At 30.7% G+C, this 20,797-nt stretch overlaps 1 protein-coding gene across 4 annotated transcripts in view; it reads left to right on the forward strand.

The window, feature by feature from the left end:
* LOC108685274 overlaps positions 1-20,797 on the forward strand; it is a 108,085-nt gene that overhangs the window by 76,574 nt on the left and 10,714 nt on the right. For all 4 annotated transcript variants that reach the window (XM_018189990.1, XM_018189991.1, XM_018189992.1 and 1 more), the window contains exon 3: positions 2,691-2,939. In XM_018189990.1, the coding sequence (XP_018045479.1) occupies positions 2,691-2,939 (249 nt within the window). The remainder of the gene's footprint in view (positions 1-2,690; positions 2,940-20,797) is intronic.

The following is a 20,797-nucleotide window of genomic DNA, read 5'->3' on the forward strand; positions in this document are numbered from 1 at the left end:
AAAATATTTTTAATATTAAATAATTTCGCAAACGAAAATAAAAATCTTTCCGTTTTAAAATTCCAAAAATATTTTATTCATTTATGATAATAACGCGAATAGATATGAATTGAAATTATATATGGAATAGAAATATGTTTTGAACAATGAAATGCGTATATTCCGTCAACATGTTGTCGACACTGGATATAACGAAGAGATATCTCTCTCAGTATTCGTCGTTACATACTAATCGGACTGAAGCCTCTCCTGATATTCTATAAGCGGATTAATTACATAAAGAAGGAAGCCGTATTCAGTCGGCTGAAGCAGTAGAGTCATACAAGCTATGCACAAATATCTGAATTTTGGTGAGCAGTATGCAATGCATTTAAGTTGTCTAATAAATTACATTACAACTGAATTTGCTCTAATTTTATTACGCTCGTGAATATTAATACCATTGTCAATATTAATAACAGTTTCCTCGACGAAGAAATTTTGAATATTCTCACAAATATATTTTAATATTAATCAAATGGCATAATCAATTTTATATTACATTAATCTTATTAAATAAAACATTCGAGAATAATATACAGAGATGCGTGAGTTTTGTCAATTGATTTTAGATATAACGAAGTTTGAAAAGTGAATTTAATATTAATTAATATTAATATTAATACGTGGAAAGCTTTCGAGATTTATCTGAAGATGAGAGACTAGTTTCGTATTCTTTCTCATTGAATTAATTTGCGAAGCGCTATAGTTTGTTCATCGGGGCGCTGACCCCGGAGATAGATACACTTTCTTATCGCGAGGAAGAAGAGGAAGAAAAAGAAAAAGAAAAGTGGAAGAGGGCCCAGACTGTTCACCAAGCAACAGCTGGCCCGTCGTCACATCTCTCGCCGTCACTTCTCGACCACGTTTCTTCACATACGAGGTTGTTAGTTGTTACCAACCGATTTATCAGAACCGGTCTGTCCTCCTCTTTCGTCCTCTTTCGTCTTCCTTTTTTCCTGCCGTGCCAAGACCGGTCCAATAGTCCATTTCCCTTTCGTTGTTTCTATTCTTTTCTCTTTCTCTTAAGCAGATTTAGATTCTAGATCGTTCTGTCCGGTTGTTCATAATGTCTTTGTTACGTTTATCACGCCGCCGAGTCAAGTCCTCTTTGATAGAGTCAAGTAGAACGAGGATTTCATTTTTTACTGACTAAATGGAACTAATAGATACATTATTTTGAATATACAATTCTGAATTTTGTAAATTTTGTAAATAGCGGAAAATGTACTACTTACATTTTCTTAACATTTTTAAATTATTATATTTAGTTTATTTGGAATTAATAAGTTTTATATTTTTCATAGTTTTATATTTTTGTATTTTATTTTTTACAGTTTTCTATTTTCTGTATGTTTTAATATTATTTTATACCTATATCATTTTTACGTTTTGAAATGTTATGATCTCATGTTATTACAAACGTTGTTTTCAAGTAAAAACTTTTGTTATAAATCAAACAATAATATACTAAATATTGAAAAAAATAAATTTTTTTTATGTATCAGAGTAGTAGTATTCGTATAAAATTTAATATTAAAATGTTATTTGAAATTTATTAATATCGCTACATTATTAAATATAATATTCAATATTTCAAATATTTTTCATTATAAAAAATTAAAAAAATTGAGTATCACATTGATACTGAAAATTAAATTTTGTATTAACCATTATAAATGAAAATTTAGAGCCAGAACTCAAAGAACTCACATTCTAGATGTAGGCATAAGATGAAAAAATAGAGTATATTGATAAACATGTATTTAACGCTGCATTATTTTATTTGTCTGTTTATTTTAATCACATTACTGAATTTGTTTTCTTATCTTATTTTACGAAATAAAACAAATGCAAAGAGAAGTTTGTCGGATCTGCGCATACTAATCGTTTATGAAATGTTTCACTAGCGCGGCGTTATCGATTAAAATATATTCGAAGGCGAGCTCTCCGCGGCGAATGAACATATTTATGATTTCCATTATTTGCAGACGCACATTTTCTCTTCAAATATTCCGTAACATTCTCGCTTCGCAATTGGTGAGAATAAGACAATCGTTATTATAATCTGCGCAGGGAGTTCCTTCTTTAATTCTTTATATATATCTAAAACTTCTCGGTAGAAAATTTTCTCATTCGCGCCGATGTCGATAATTCGGATCAATTCAAATCAACGCGATTATAGTTCTTCAAAAAAGCGCAAAGTAATTTTATGTACAAGAAATACACGAAGAGTAACATAAAGTGGTTCAAATCTTGGTTCAAATCTTGGTTCTGTATTCAACGTTTCCGCTAAAGGCGAGCACGACGAGATCATATTTGAACAACTCATTTACATTTCTTACAATTAGGAGTTGTCATTTTTTAACAGCTTATTCAACACTTCAAGAACAAAAATAGATTATATTGTACTATTTATAATATTTATATATATTACATTAAATTAATAGAATTCTATTAATATAGATGTGAAAATTTATTTTATTTTTTTATAATTTTATTATGCATGTCTTTTGTCTGGTTGAAAAATGAAAAATAGATGGAAAGTACGAGAAACTTTTAAGGAGACAGTAATTTTATCAACCTTATAATAAACGTTATTTAATTAACTTCTACGATTAATTTTCGGTTCGACCATTTCTCCGTTACAGCTGCTTCTTATCGTGGCCCCGGCGAAGACGAAGACAAGAACTCATATGCCGCACGAATTGCCTTTACCGGCAATTCCCGTATCTTGGGGCCGATCTGCATAGTTGTGGGCGCACTTATGCTCGCGCTTGGCGTGTTGCTTTGCATGCTCACGAGACGGGCAAGGCGGAGAGAGCGCAGAGTGGGCTTCCATTGTCCACTTCACGGGGATTTCTACCCTCTGAGTCCAGTTCAAGGTATCAAAATGCTTGGTGAGTTGAATCCAATATTTCATTCGATAAAAGAAGTCTTATATATAAGTGTTTTTTGGATTGAAATAAAAGAAAAATCTATGATTATATATTGTAATTTTAGTTTATCATTAATCAATCAATCCGAATTTATTCAGAGAAAATTAATTCTAAATTAGTTCAAGCGGTTATTCTGTTAAATTAATCGATCCCTTGAATCATTTTTTTTTTCAATTATAAAATTAGTTTCTAAATTAATTTTAATTTAAAATTATTTTTAATATAATTTTTAATTTCTTTATGTATAACAGGATGTCTTACAACTATCGAATTTCCTCTTAAGGACATATTCTTAAGATAATTTTGAAATGAAAATCCTAATACAAAAATGTCGAGGCTATAATAGTTTTTGAATTATAATTGGTTAAAGATAGTATGTAATTTGAAAACTATTACAATCTCGATATTTTCATCTTAGAACGTTCAAAAGAATCCAGAAATAATAATAGAGGCTCTAAAAGTAAAATGATTTTTTACTTATAAACATTTAAAGTTAGCTTATAATTCAAAAAATTATTGTATCTCGACATTTTCGTATTAGAATTTTCCTCTCAAAATTACCTCAAGAATATGTCCTTAAGAGGAAATTCGTAGTTATGAGATACCCTGTATTATTGTTCTATTGTGTGTCTATTGTATCCATTAAAATTTTCTGTTATTTGCTTTAATGTATTTTTATAATAGCTTTATATCTGCATTTAGAATTCAATCTTTTGAAGAAATTCACAATAAAAGAAAGCTTTTTCATTGTTTGCTTCATTATTATCGCAAATACATCGACACACTTTTAAAAACAAAATAAGCTATTCCGTGTAAATACTGTCGCGTGAGCGTCGAAACTCATGTTTTTGCAATGTCTCGTGATCATTTATCGCGTGCAATCATCCTTTTGATGTGATTCGCACGGCAATAAATGCGTCGGCAATTTCAATGATACCTTTTCAAAGGGTAGAATTGCCACTAAAATGCTTCTCGAGAAAAGATTTCGATGTAGCTTTCCAACATCGCCAGTCATTATTATCGTGTCACGCGATGCCATTATGCTTTTTATAGATGTTTTGTTAAAATTACAGCAAAATGATCTATTTTTTTTATGCATTGCCAGGTTAAATTACTCATCTATAACAATGTTAGAATGTGCATCGTTGGAAGATAATTGACTGCCGTTTGTCTTACTCCATTTTATTTTTACTATTTTTGATGATTATTATTTTAACTTTATCTTAAAATTTACTAAAGTCTCCATAAATTTTCTGGTTACGTATAAATGATATGTCAATTATATTAACTACTTAATAATTCATTTAACTAATTTTATTTTAATAACAAATTTATAGGCACTTTATGAGTATAACAAATTTATAGGCACTATTTTACGACTTCGCCTTAAGAAATCTATCGACGTATGTTATTTTATCGTCGCGAACGTGCCAGTTCGTGCCAATTGCTTCAAATTCAGGACGAGGCTGGATCAAACAGGGCGAGGAGTAGGGTAGCTAACTGGATTGTCGGAATTCAGGCTAATACGGCTCTATCAGATTATTGCGTGGGTCGATCGCGCGCATCGCGAATGCTACAAGTTTCCGCATTCGACCGAGAGATCGAAAAATCGCATCGAATCGTCCGGCAAGAAATCTTTAGCAATGAAAATAATCCTGTTACTTCTAGGCCTTAGACTTGGGAGAACTGTGAGAGAATCGAGAGACGATAAGAATCGAAAGTAACATGAATTATCGATTGCTTGACTTTGAGAGATAGATAAGATAAAATTTGGAAATATCAAGATGTTAGAATAACTTTTGTCGAATAACTTTTAATGGTTGTAAATATTGAATGCGTATACAGGTTACATTTTACGATCAATGAATGTTACGGATTCGGAGGCTTAAATTTTTCATGTCTTGGAAGCAGCGTAGCGTCAAAAATTCAAGAAGTTCCGGAAATTTAGAGCTCCCACTAGTCGCATCTTGACAGGAGACATGAACTTTTGAGAGAATTGTTACTGCAACGCTTGTATGTGACAGTTGCTGCAAGCATATACAGAAACTTGACGATGCAACGATAATAAAAATTGCAAGACCTGCAGTCTCTTCGAAATGTAGATGGCACGAAGCAACTAATGTTTTGCACACGGAAGTGTTGCTAAAATATTTAAAAATTTAGCTAGATCTGAAAATAATTTCGTTAAACTATCAAAATAATTATTAAAATAATTATGTAGAATACTCTAACTGGTTGCTCGAATGTCAAAACTTTTTGCAATATTGCTCATCATAGTTATCATGCTTGAATTTCCTGCGTAATTATATTTTTGATTCATAATTATTTTCAAATTTGTATCTAATTAAATTGTGAATATTTCAGCAAAATTGTTCTTTCCATGTACAAACTACAAATAGAATATTCCTACGTATTTCTATTTAAAAAGAATCTTTTTGGGCATACTGTGCATTGCTAATTATACTATTTAAATTTATGTACTACTCAATTTCTTGTCTATCTTGTATTTATCTGTTTATATTATATCTGCTTTTTATATGTTTATATTATTATCTTCTTTACTCGTGTTTTATTTGTTCCTCAATTTCTTGTTCATCTTATGTTTTATTTTTTTATATTTATATAATATCTATTTTTTATTTATATCAAGATTGAACTTACAAGCAGCAATATTGCTGCCATACCTTTAGAGTTTTTTTTTAACGCTACATTCATTTTCTTTAATTTCAGACATTGATAATCTATACTTTTTCACACTTTAATAAAGTCATTATTATTCCGAAAAGATAATGAGTGCAAGATATATATTCAAATTTAAATGATTAAAATCATTACAATATTGTATATAAATATTATTATTGGTAAATTATTGGTTGGTAACAGATTTTATTTTTAAAATAAATATGAATTTTAAATGATTTCAGCAACGAATGAATACGAATCATATATTAATGACGTGAGAAAATGTAATTGTTTTAAAATAATCCGTTAAAGGGCTCAGAGTAAAAGTAAGATGTACTTCGCTATTGTTTTAAATTACAAAAACGTTATATTTAACAAATCAACGTACAGACATTTCGACATCAGGTTATTTTCAATGTTAAACTACCGTTTATATTAAGTTTAAAATAAGTTATGAAGAGATACAGAAGAACATGACAAATTTTATATCTTTGGAGTTCTGGTCTTAAGACTGTTTGTTTTATACACTATGATGTAATTCTGATCATCTTGTTAGTAGTAATACAATTATATTTCATCACGATTTTATGGATAAGTGTATCTTTAGGCATTTAATAGAGATCTAATAACCATATATTATGATAACAATATTATTGCGAACGTATATCAAGACGAGATTCACTTCTGAACTGACATCATGGACAGATGTAAAAAGAGATTTTATAACTGCTTGCGGCCATATCAAGATTGTCGGATTACACACATTGTTTCTAAAAGTATTGAGTATTGATTATATTAGGTGTAGTAAAAAAAAATCCATTATTTTTCCATTCAATTTCATGCAAAAATAATGGATTTCTTTTTACTACACCTAATATGTTATGCGTTAGATTTTTCTAGAATTTTTACTATGTCATTGTTTTAATATAGATGATAGTTTTAATATTGAAAATGACCTGTAAGATTGATCGAATCGTCTGTATGTTGATTTATTAAATATAATGTTTTTGTAATTTAAAATAATAACGAAGTGCATCTTGCTTTTGCTCTGAGCCCTTTAATGGATTATTTTAATTTAGTTTACTGAGCATTGATTTACTTTTTGTGTAATTGTTTTGTTTAAGAGGGGATACCACTTTTTTAAAGTCTAAAAATAATACTTAAATTTAGCAATTTTTTTGTAGTAAACTAATAAAGTCAATCAAAAATCGTTTTGAAGAGCTTTAATATGTAAAGTTTTGAAAGTACAAGAAAAATTTCTTTTTTCACAAGATGATGGCGTTATAATATTGTAGAACTATTGAGCCTCCTTTTTTGATGAGTGTATAAACGGTGTGTATGAAATTTTATACTCCATTGGATCTGCAATAAAAATCCAAAGATTTTTATTTTTTACATACTTAAAGTTATAAAAGTACGTAGAATTTTTTCAAAATATTGTTTTGTAAAAATGGTCAATGTTTGAAAAAAAATTATGATATTCGATCAAAAATTTCCATCTTTAAATGTTAATAACAAAAAAGTTTTTCAATATATCGCAAAAATTCTACATACTTCTAGTTTTAAATATGTAGAAAATAAAATTCTTTGGATTTTTGTTGCAGATTCAATGCTGTACAAAATTTCGTTCACATTCATTGAAAAAGGAGACTCAATAGTTTTACTGTAACACCGCCATCTTTTGAGATGAAAATAAAAGAAAATTTTTTGTACTCTCAAAATTTTATATATCAAAACCCTTCAAAACGATTTTTGATTGACTTTATTAGTTTATTGCAAAAAATTGCCAAATTTAAGTAGCCTCAAAGATGGTATCCCCTCTTAATTTTTGTTTCCATCAATCTCCTCACATACGTACGTATGTTCTTACTTTAACTTCAAGGTGGTTTTCCTATTCGTTTTTATATGACGATTTATTCGGGTCGCAAAGCTTGGAACTCAACTGATTGCCCAGTTGCAATTTCTTTCGCGGCGTAGCACGCAATAAAATCTTATTAGAGCTGAAGGTCGTTTTTGCGTACCCCTTGTGCGAAACATTCCACTTGTAACGTTACTCATACTATAGCTTGCAATTTTCAAGCTTTATCGATTCACGAAACCTAAGAAATATTTAAGGTTGTACAAAATAAGTCAATAAGCTTGTTTTGCAAGGATTCTTTATTCCATATGCCATATTAAACATGCTAAAATATGAATAACGAATAATGCAAAACGACAATTATCTGGTTTTTTATTGTCTTTCTTTTCGTGTTTTGCGAGTCGTTAAATGAGAAAAATATTATCAGTTGCACACATCCTTTTAAATAACGGTTATTTTTTTACGAAGAATCTTTTCTTTGATAATAATCTTAAAATATACAATATTACAAATTTTAGAAAAATGATTATTACGGACTCAAAACAAGAATTTATTTTATTTTGAAAGATATTATAAAATTGATCGAGGAATCAACTTTATGTATCTAATAAGCCAATCGAATTCGTTTTAATTTAATAATCTTGATTGAAATATTAAACTGATTATAGGAATCTAAACATATTTTGAATAAATTTGATGCTTGTGATGACTTTGTAATAGATTTGTGAACCTTTGAAATATTTGAAACAAATAATTGTTATTACAGCATATTTATCTGTAGGGTATTTATCTGTATATATAACATATCAATGATATACCGCATCGACGTAGAGCGGAACGTTAGAATTCTGCTAATTGAATATGCACACTCGAATGCAGAGGGAAACGTAATTCTGTTACTGATGATATTCTAGATTTCACAAAATGCGTCGGCGTTCGCGGATGAGGAGACTGATTACGTTAAAGAAATAAAATTGTCGTTATGAGATTACAGACTTCGACCTTTACGCATTTTACACAGCGTGCATTTGTATAGTTTCTTCAGTGATTATGTTTTTTATTACGAGATTTTTTTCTCTCCCTCTCTCTCTTCATGAAAGATATCATTTGACTTCAACATTTCCAGTTTTTCCTATACTTTAGAAATTTTAGATTTTTCTACGAAGAACTCTCCGAGTCTTTTTTTTATCTTCAATCTTTTCTTTTCTTAATCTGAACGTGCACGTAATTGCTTAGTTACGTAAAAAAGATAATTGCGTCAATGCATCAGATAAAGACATCTGCAGAAAAATTCTAGTGATAATAGCGTCACGTACAGAAAGGAAAGTTTAAAGAAAGATTGATTTAATGCTGCTAAAGGTCGGTCTCAATCGTTTCTCGTCACGCAGAAACTCCGAGAAAGAAAGCTCTTTGCATCCAGGGTCGCAACATACGCAGTGCGACGCGCGTGCATCACTTTCAGTTCCGCCCATTTAATTTCAGCCCGAGTGGATCACTACTCTTTTTCTCTCTCTTTGTACGTTCTTCGATTCAAACGCGTTCCTTTTCATGCGTCTCGCATACTCAGCACATCCGGAGCGGTGCACTATATACCTCAGACATCTTAAATTGCGTACGCCAAAGGAGCTTAGTATATTCTATCAAGGACGGGTTCGCGTCTCCCATTTTCATCCTGACTCGAATATACTCTTTGTGAGACTGAAAGTTCTTTGCGAGATTGAAAGTTTTCCAGAAATCTCATACCGATGCGATGATATTTTCACTCGAGTATACTTCAAATAAATGTAGACATTTCGAAATAATCTTCTAATATGTAGTTTTGAGAAAATATAACTTTTATAGCTATGAAAAGAGAATCGATTGTGAAATATTGATAAGATGTTTTAAAATTATTTGATATTCTTGATATTCTTATTTGAATATTTGAATGGATTTTGAATTATTTAATGAAAATTAACGATTCTAAACTTGTTATTATGTTTGATTGAAAACAGATAGAAAAGACAGAACAAAATGATAATATTATAGAAATATTAAGAGAAAACGCAAATATATATAAAAACGTTGTAAGTAAAAACATAAATATTTTTATATAGAATGTTTTAACTCTTCTTGGACATTCTCAGCTTACAATTGGTGATTCAATCTAAAGTGTTATTCACATTGTCAATATGAACTCAGTCAGACGTGGAAGATCCTTGTTAAGAGAATGTCGAAAAAACATATGGCTCCATAGTCCGAATAACGTTAGAGAACATATGTTCCATTTCAAGGTAACATTCAAAACGAAATTGCGATTCGTACAATAGCATTGGTCACAAAGAAACATATATAAATAACAATAGCAGGCCTACATGGTTTTATTGATTGGGATTTAACAACTTCTTACATAATTTTGTTTGTGTAATTTTTTGCGCTGAATCCGAATTTGGCTGCAGAATTGTTCTATCACATCAAGATTTCGAAATCTAAAACTTAACTTAAAACTGCCAAAAAAGTCATTTTCAACCATATTTAAAATTAAAAATTGAGAAAATCTTTGTTGTCAAATCTATCAACGTTATCATTTACTACTATACAGCCCCTTCAAAATCCATTTTCACATCTCAAAGTGATTTTTTCTTCCGGAGATATCAATTCGAAGTTCGATAAATTGTGTCATAGGAGCTTAATCTCTAAGGCAAAATGAGCGACTCCCCAGTCAGTTAAGTTGCTTTTACATAATTTATGAAATCTTTTTCTTTTTTAATTTAATTTTAAATATGATTGAAAACGGCTTTTTTGGCAGTTTCATGTTAAGCTATTTCGAAATCTTGACGTGATAAAGCAATTCTGCAGCCGGATGCGGATTCAGCGCAAAAAATTACGTAAGAAAAAACATTGTTAAATCCCAATCAACTTTCAATACCTCCAATTTTGCAGGCCTAACAAGAATTAAATAATTAAAATAACGTTAAAATATTTCTTTCGTATTATAACATATCCGATTTTTAAATAAGTAATGTCAACGAAAACAAGATATTTTTATATAATATTTTTATTGAAATATTACTTATTAAAACATTTATGCTTAAAAATTAAATTTGTGAGAAAAGATGATGATTATTTTAAAATTATTTTAAAATTGTTTAAAGAAACTACTTATATATATAATTTATATATGATAACTTTAAAAAAGTAATTATCTGTACTTTCTGATAATTTTTTCAATAGTTATAATTTATGATGAACTATTTTCTTTACCAATCTTATGCTTTTAAATGTGAATTATATAGTACTTGTTAAATAAGCATTTACGCGTGCTTTGTATGAAAAATAACAGATACCATTTTTAGAAATATCATCGTAATTTCAAGACGAGTATTCATCGTGCGAAATTCTCGTTCTTCACGGTGGCATACGGTAATGACAACTGTCACCAAAGCTTTATGACAAGACGAAATTACGTTTGGCTCCGCGAAGCGTGGCTAAACACTTGTCTTGCGGAAGCCATGCAAAAACGCGAGCAAGAGTCTTGAGGATGAGCAATCAGAGCAATGGCATGGAAAGCGTGACCGACGACGTACTTTTAAAATTTCCGTCTGTAATACTAATTTGAACGCAACCAGAAATCGAAAAAGAAAATAATAGAACAAAAGTGCATTCAATGATTATGTTATACAAATTTAAGCGAAGAATAAGTTTTAAAAGAGACAATACCTTTTTGTTGATACTTGTTCAGGAACATAATAGGAGATAAATGTTATGAAATGAAAAATGTTATGAATTTTTATTTTATTATTGGAATCCTAATTGAATTTTGATAATAAATATCGGAGAATAATAATAATTGTAAAAACTGACATTTTTTTATGAATGTTTGAAGCCTTCATATTTTAATCAAGGAAAAATCGATTCCATATATATATATATATTGCCCCAAAATATTTTTTGAAGCTAAGATCTGTATACTCTATATCTTTATAGATTGTTTACAGTTTACTATCTTCTGCGCTAACTCGAAGCATTCACGCTTGAACAAATTCATCTCGTCGTTGTCGGAAACTCTCCGTAAATTTGATCTTCGCGTAGTGCAAGCGGAGTATGACTCAGCGATAAGTTCGTACGCAATTTTCTTGCGAGCATCACCGGCGATGCGTGAAGCCCTGCCTCAAGAGGTAGAAGGAAAGGAAGAGTCTATATTATATTGCGTATATAGCGATCTCTCCTTGCCATCATTGGAAACGAAGCGGAAAACTGGCGCTCATCCGTCGTCGCTGAATCGACTTCGCTGAGTGAACTGATTGCGTTTCGATTTAAATGTAAATTTGCCGTGGCAGCAGAGAATCGTCTTCGAGAAGAACATAGCCTTGATGCATCGCTGTAGCACGAATGCAAATCGCATAATCGCGATGCGTAGACGTCAACGCGGGATGGGAAGACGAAGTGACCACAAGGTGAAATTCAATCGGCATCCACAGGACGTCTCTATGACGCAATTAAGTGCATTTTTTATGTGACAGGCATTTATTTCTGCGATCGATACTCCTTCTATGAAAAATCGAAGCAAGAATCGGTACACAGTTTCCTATATATGTATGTAACATATTCTATACGAAAAACTTTTTCAAAAAATTTTTCAAATTTTTCAAAAAATTTCTAAAATTATTAATATGATGTTAGCGTGACAGAATTATCGACATTACAGATTAAAAAGTTCATCGAATTGAAAACTTTTATATATGTATTATATTTAAATTTTTGTATTGTGTTAAACACACACGAATAACTTCGGGATACTGAAATTTAAAAAAATGAAAAAAGTGAAAAAATTATATATATATAATTTTTTAATTTTTTATGTTTTTAAGTTTAAATTGAATATCCCGAAGTTGATTCGATATGTACTTTACACATGTAAAAAAATTTTCTGTAAAACTAATTCGAATGACTTTTTAATATGTAATGGCGATAATTCCATCATATCCTCTTAATCCTTAATACAAAACGATGTTTTTTTGATTTTTTTACTACGTATTATAGATTGTTCTAATTTTTACAGATATAGAAAAATTATAAATGATTCTTACGTGTATTTTAACATCTTTAGAAAATATTATATTTATGGTATAAAGTTATTTAAAAAAAAAGAAAAGGATAGAGACCATTATTTTTATCCAAATATAGTAATATAATATTTCAAAGAAAAAAAATGCGCAGGATACGAATGATCGTGTACTAATGCTTAAAATGTCCACACGAAGAAAAATATTTGATTGAATTAACTAGAATTCTGGAAAATGAATAATTTAAAATTTTGATTAAATTTACTAGAATTTTAGTAGATTTAATCAGAAATATCTAGTAGATATAATCAGAATTCTGGTATATCTACAGGATTCATTTTCCATCAGAGTCCAATTAGTTTAATTCAGAATTCCAGTTAATTCATTCAAATATTTTTTTCCGTGCAGAATTATAAAACTTACGTCACATTTGTAATCAATCTGCAAAAATTTTTTTGCAAAAACAACTTTCGTCATAGATGACGCTTTCGAGAAGAATATAGGCTATTCTCTTTTCCAAAAATCCTGTTTTTAAAATAAAATTCGCATAATGATATATTCCGAATTTAATTCTTTCTTAAATATGTGTTGCACTCTCCATATTATATTTATATATTTTGTGAAACACAAACGACTAAGTAAAGATGTCAATAAAAGATACAATGCGATCTTCAGAATAAATGAAGCTGCATTAGGCGATGCAGTAATGGTAAAAACTATTGACATTGGTTGCTTACTGCCAACCGGGGTCAGCGACGGTGGGCGTCGCTGAACGTCGTCGATGGTGGTTTAGCAACAGCATTAGCAAGCTAGTTTATATAGGACAGGGTAAAATGGGTCGCGCAAGGTCCATGACATCTGCTGCCCTCGATCCTGCTCCTCTTCCTCCTCCTCATACGTCTGTACTCTCGTTCCTGAATGTCGGTCTTCTCCGTTTTACCCTTTTCTGCTCCGCCTCTCTTAACAAATACACTACAGCAACGGATAATATCGTTACCGCACTTCGCTCTCCGCCTAATCGCATTTCGTATTTTACCGGCGTTCATGAACGTCACTGAAGATAAACGCGACGGTTATTATTATCGAGGAAGGTCTCTGATGAGCGCAAGCGCGTTCTCTTAGATCTTTGCAAGAGTATTCCGCTTATAAACTGATTTGCGATGTCATTAGCTCTTAATTATTCGTATTCTACTTTTGATTTAACTTATTGTTAGTACATATGCATCAGTCTAAGGAAACACAAATCTAAAAATTTGTGATATATTGAAAATAGAGATGTTTGTATTAATTTGACTTCTATTCTCGCATATATAGAAGTTAGAAGTTAGAAGTCAAATTAAATTTGTTTTAACAAAATCTTAATAACTATATATCATGTAAAGCAAACAAATAATCTTGAGCTCTATATATATATATATATATATAAGGCTATCGTGAGATAAATCACTAATAATAAGTCAAGTAGACATAGAAGAGCTAATTAGAGATCAAAAGCTTTTGGAATACAATTGACTTTTCTTAGACTGTAATTAACCCTTCTGTTTCTATATTGCGATCATAAATCTCACCTAATCGTAATTGTAACCTTTTTAATTTGCTTAATTTGTAATATTAATTTCAAAGTTATGTTGTGAATGATTGCTTATTTGAATTCACAAAACGAACATAATAAACTCACGCTAACTATTAATTTTTGGTAAATAGAATTGGACGGAGAAATATACAAACTTTAAACGTGCATTAATGTATTACATTAATGCACGTATACATACTAACAAGAAATAGCATTGAATAAAAAAAACAAAGAAGCTTTGTCCTCAAGATGATACAGCATGCACAAATTGTTTCGTAATCGCGTTTGGCGCGTGGAAAAATGTTCTGTTGTTTCAATATTTAAAATACAATGCAGGTGCGGAGCACGGACGACGGATGGACGGTGTTCCAATTTACAATTAGACGACAGATGTTGCAGCCGTGTTCTCAGGGCCGCGCGTGTAAACGTTGCTTCCATCGATACAGTTTGTGTCTTCTATATCTGCGTATTCGCGACACTCACATGACTTACTACAACTTTCTCCAGTTCTTCAAGTATTGGAAGATTTTCCGTGGGCGAGTAGACGATAAGTATACAAGAGAGAGAGAGAGAGAGAGAGAGAGAGAGAGAGAGAGAGAGAGAGAGAGAGAACAGTAATATGACGACAAAGTGCGAAGAGAACTGTCTCGTATGAATATAGCCGTCAAAGGTTTCATCGACGTAGATTTCCTGGTCAGTTATATAATTTACGTTGGTTGTCACTCTTTTCACTTACTCACGGATTTTCCGAACAATAAAATGCGGAGGTGGTATCTTCTCGACAAAAATTTGCTTTTCGATTATAGAGAATTGGAAATCTTTTTCAGAAAAGGTGAACTTTTAAAAATAATAAAGACATTTTTTTCCTTTAAAATTTAGATAAATTTTTATTTGATAGATTTTTTTCAATATGTATAGATAAAAATAAGATAAAATAAAATGAATTTATTCGGTGTAACAGAACTAACAATGAGTTTAAAAATTTTACAGAACTTTACAGAACTTTATTTTCTGTAAAAGCAAAGCTTTGTTAAATTGAATAAACTAGATTAATTGGATACATACGTGAAAAATGCAATTTTAACGTTCATTATTCATTATGATTTTATATTTTTTGCAATTACATTTCATTAATTAAACCGCTCTGACATTCTGTTAATTACAATATTAATTGTGTGTAGCGTTGTATTGTAATTAAATTGCCGCATACAATATATATATCTTCTGCATTATTATATTCTCTAAAAAGGTAATATTTATGTCAGATTACACGATAAGATTACACGATACCTGATAAAGCTCTATTATACTAGACGATAAACCATAATACATCAATGAATTTTAACCATAAATAAAGGTCAGATAACTGAATATGAAGAAGCTTAAAAAAAGCTCTTTTAATACAATTATAATAACATAATAAGAAAATAACTATTTTCAAGTAATTGTAACATTTATAGTAAACTTTTAAGAGAATAATGTTCTATTTATCTAGAGAAAGAAAAATTAAGCAAAACAGTATCTATAATCTTTTACATTGCGTAAATATCTTCATAAATTGGATCAATTAATAACCTTTTTGAAATTATTATTTTCAACTTTTTCTCTAGATTTTAAGAAAAAAATTTTGCTATCATTTTTAGCTTTTAAAGCACAGTTGTTCTGGAAAGGATTTTTAATTCTCTATAATCCAAAAACAATTCTCCACATTTTTGCCGTGAAGATACCGCTTCTATATTTTGTTCGAAAAATCCATAAAAGGGGTGACGTCCAACGTAAATTATATAACTAAAAAACCTACGTTGATGAAACGTATTATTCCATCAGGATCCTGAACTTTTGACTCCATTTTCCATAAATGCATCCGTAGCGTATATGCTCCACAGGGAATAGAATTGGCGGTCAGCGTTGTCATCCACCCATCCTACTTTTCCGAGAGGCTGCATTAATTTCGCTGGCGTTCGAGCATATTTCGCAAATGGTTCGCGATTTATCAGATTGTCGTTAAATGCCGATTGATCTTCCACGAGGACGCGTTTCGCTGCATCGTTCAACTGTGAAATCATCAGATCTAATGAGATTTTATTTTGTTAAAAGGTCAGGTTTATCGTACACTGCAAGGCACGCTAACCTTAACGCGGTCAGAGATAACGGGAGGAGAAAAGGATTGATTAATATGGCATAGCGTAGCGACGAGTTAGTCAGATAGTCTTGGCCTTTGCTAAAAATAGGTCATCCTCACGTTTCGGCAATGTCCGATCAGTCAATTAAGATGCTGACCGCTACTGAATCGTGGAATACCACCTTTGACTTCCTTTGACCTATTCCAATGAACTATGTCAGTCAGTTAATTAGAGTCAAATGATGTTATTTCGATACTGTATACCTGCAGGCGTATGTGTTGCAATTCGACTTCTATAATTTCCTCTAAAATTGCGCACATGTACAAAAAATTAACGTGTAAAAAAAAGTCTGCCAAAAAGATAGATATTAAATTAAATTCCTTAGAAAAAAGAAGATCAACTCTGAATTTATTAACAAAAAATTAGTTGCTCTATATAAAAATTGCACAAAGTGAAATAAATATAACGCGTAGTATATATAAAGTATCTGCACAAAGACTCTATTTCTATTTCTTTTTCATTCTTTTCAATATCTTTTAAAATAAATCTTGGTATTTTTTAAAAACAATCGAGACCTCATTTGTCCGAATCAATTTTAATTTTTGAATCTAATAATGAGAAATAATCGTCGTTTCTCTTACTTCGATCGCTCAATTAAAAAAAAAACGATAAGTTTGAAACATTCATAGATACGTGGATGCTAGTAATCGATCAGCGGTTTGCCGCGAGTTTATTGAGAGTCTGGACGTTGGTTAGGAACAACAAAATCCCAGTGGATTGTCGCTTGCAGGCCTCGTCGTCTCATCTTCTTCTCTCCTCCCACGACGAAATACTTGAAAGACCTCATCCCGAGACGAATATCGAACGGTTTTCCGATACTTTCCGGCCTCCGGATTGTGACTTCTTCTTTCCCTCTTATTGTCCGCGCGATTTGTACTTACGACACGACGGTGCAATATCCACTAGTCTGCCGCTGCGTCATTCTTTTCTGCTATTGTCTAGCTTTACGAAGCCCGAGAAATTCTGAAGTAGAGTGACGGCTATTGACTTCGAGATTAAATGATTCTTGCACGACGACTATACGATGGCGACGCGGCGACGGCTAGGCATGGCACAACATTCATGCTCATACATCCTTACCCACCGATAAATAATTTAGTTTCGGAAGCTTTTGTTCTGTAGATGCTATAAAAGTAATGAATGACCGAGGGAAGATAATTGAAATCATTAAGTGCATGGGATTGGATTATAACTTGATAATACTATACTATTAGAATTTACAATTGTTACTGAATCGTTAAGTAAAATATTGGATTTTGGTTTAATAATTACTTTGGAATAACTGATTACTAATTTTGTTATTGAAATTTACAATATTGTTTTGTATCTTTAAAGTTTTCTTTAAATCTTTTTAATTCTATGTCTGTCTTCGTTATCTAAAAGATTTTGTATTTAATTTCCGAGAAGGAAAAATTAATCTCCTTAGCACTAATCTTCGTAACCTTTAACCTTATAATATTAGATATTTGCATTTAGAGAGTTCGAAGAAGCTAGACTTTCGTTTACTTCACGGTAATTTATCACATTTTGATATTAAAGTTGATAGCTGAGGTCATTACGAGAAAAAAACTTCTATAGATAATAGGTTATATTTTCAGCCGATATAAAAATATGTGTGCAAAGGAAAAAACAATTGTCTTCAGATATCTCAATATTTATTGGAAATAGCTCATACATATTTTATTAATCTAATAAATTTATTATTTGAAAATATATCTATTAATGTAAAATTTATTACCGATATTTATCATTTATAAATTTACGTCAGAAAATATTTACATAAATGTTTCAAATTACCGGTATATGCTGTATGAAATAATTCGATCGTAATAAAATGACTTTACATTTTATGAAGAGTAAAAATACCGACAGTCGTTACACAGCATCATCTATTCATCGACTTTTTCTTGTCTCGTCGAGATGTTACGACATCACCGTACAGTCATGCGTTTGGCAACAGTTATAATTTTTTTTTTGCGCTCATACGCGTGAAGTGTACATAGCTGGGAACGAAATGTTGGTCACAGGCTTTGTTGGTATAAGCTGATCTCCATTGTTGAAAGACCGAATTGCAGAACAGAATATTCCACGCTCTATGCAGACTCTCGAGTCGACAATCCGACCGCGTTACAAATTTCATGCTTGTACTTGTCCACCGCATTGCACTGTTTGAGCGGCTTCCTTCCTGTCTGAATTATCCAACGTTGACGTTGGAAGGTAGCTAGAATTTAATTGGCGAGCAATCGTGATCCCGGGAATGCCCAACGAGCATTCCTGAATTTCGTACGTAATAAATTTTGCCAAATTACTGCGCGTTAAAACAAAGAATTCAAGATTTCAAGAATGTTTTCATGTTCCTTGTATTATATATTCTAATAATTTTACATTCTTCTTCGATGCCATGGAGTTGATTTTCTTTTAATCGTGCTAATGTTAAAATGTCTTCCCAATCTATATTTCAGAAATCTTTGTCAAGTTATTACCACTGAAAATGGAAAGATATATCAAAATTAAGTACTAATTACGCGTTAATTTAATACTTTAATTTCTAATTTTTAGATCAAAATACAAATAAAAAAGTATAATATTTAAATAAAAAAAAAAAAATAAGATTAAATGCTCTTTGTGTTTCTATTATATGTATCTCAATTTTAAAAGATATTTTACTCTTATTTGTTTAAAAAGTAACTTAAGTATTTTTGATGATAAAAAGTGAACAGAGATTGTATCTTAGGACTACCAAAATCAAGAAATTGTTTAATATCGAAATTGCGAGCTTCTTGTGTCAATTTTTATATTTCTAAACATAAAAAATATAAGTCAAAGAAGCGGTCATAATAATATACGAATAACAATAAAGTATCTTTCAAAATTAATACAGAGGATTAATTCCAATGTTAAATTATTTTCTAATTTTGCCTTTTATAAGATATACAACATCTAATTTTGGTTTTTAGTTATCGTTTAGTTTTCAGCACCTCTAAGTTATCGAGCGTTAAAACAAACAAATGTAAAGTATCTTTTAACACTAGCACTGCGGGTCTAAATTAATCCAATTACGGTTCAAGATAAATTTGGCTTTTACGAGAGAAGATTGTCATAAAATTGTCACCATAAAATTAAAATTACTTGTAATTAATTATGACTATTTACAAAAAAATCACAAAAATCTAAAGCTCCACATGCAAATGCAAATTAACTGGAAAAAAAAACTATCAATGGATAAAAAATGATGTAACAGCAATTTTAATATTAAAATCGAAACACTTAAAAGTACTTAAAGAGCTACTTAAAAAGTACTTAATATTTTGACATCTATTTTTTTTAATTTTGTTTATGTGTTATATTGAATCCAGCATTCTCACTTTTAAACGCTGCTAAATAATTTAAACAAATAATAGAATCAAGAATAGAGTACTCAATTAGCACTAAATTAGCACTTACTTTTGCTACATACCTTATTCTGATTTTTAGTGGTAGAGATAGTAACTTGACAGAGATTTCAGAAATCCATTTCCAAATCGTTTTTTATTATACATTTTTTACACGTGACGTTTAATTGATATTTAAAGATCTTCTCCTCCAACAGTCACTGAAAAAATAATCGGATGTTCGCTGATAATGGCGATTTTTTATAATCGTATTCCAATAGTACGAACTGTGATTACAATTTTTATTTCACTCAAACGAGTGTCGATGACACGCGTTATTTAGAGCTCTCCATAACAAAAAATATCAAACGAAGAGCTAGTTGTTATCTACGTAATGAAGACACAATCATTTCATCTGTTAATATACAATATGTTCGGTTTCTATCTCATGACGGAAATCTAAATAACCAAGAGAATCGCGTATCACTTCGGCAAATCGGCACTAACCGTGCCGTGTATATTCAAATTACGGTGGATTCGAAAGAGGTCGCGAAAGCTCCCCTTTACATACTAAACATCCCATTATCTTGACACTGCAATAATGCTATCAATATAGGAGGAAATCAATCTCTCGTTTAGAAATCATGATAAACGTGCATATCGATATGATTACTTTATAATTCTTGAGATAATATCGAAGAAAAATCACGCGAGAATTAAAGTCCTTTACACTGAAAGAAAAGATTGCTGCAACAAATTAGGTGGTAAAATATGGTATAGTATTTTGGACTATAGCAGCCAATTCTTGGTTGCAGCAGCCAATTTTTGGTTGCGGTAGCTTATTCGCAATGTCAATACAGAATTTCGATAGACTAACGCAATTACAAATTGGCTAATTAAAAATACTATACTATATTCAGTCCATCTTTCCTTTTACTGTATGTATTTTTCTAAAATTTTCGTTGCAATGGGACTTTCTTTGATTTATTTCAGTTGAATTTTCTTTCTACGTGAAAGAAAAATACACACACAAACACACACACACACACACACGCGCGCGCGTGTAGATTAAATTGATAAATTGATTAAATATAATATATATATATA

The sequence above is a fragment of the Atta colombica genome, unplaced genomic scaffold (assembly GCF_001594045.1).
Source record: "Atta colombica isolate Treedump-2 unplaced genomic scaffold, Acol1.0 scaffold15, whole genome shotgun sequence".
NCBI classification, from domain to species: Eukaryota; Metazoa; Arthropoda; class Insecta; order Hymenoptera; family Formicidae; genus Atta; species Atta colombica.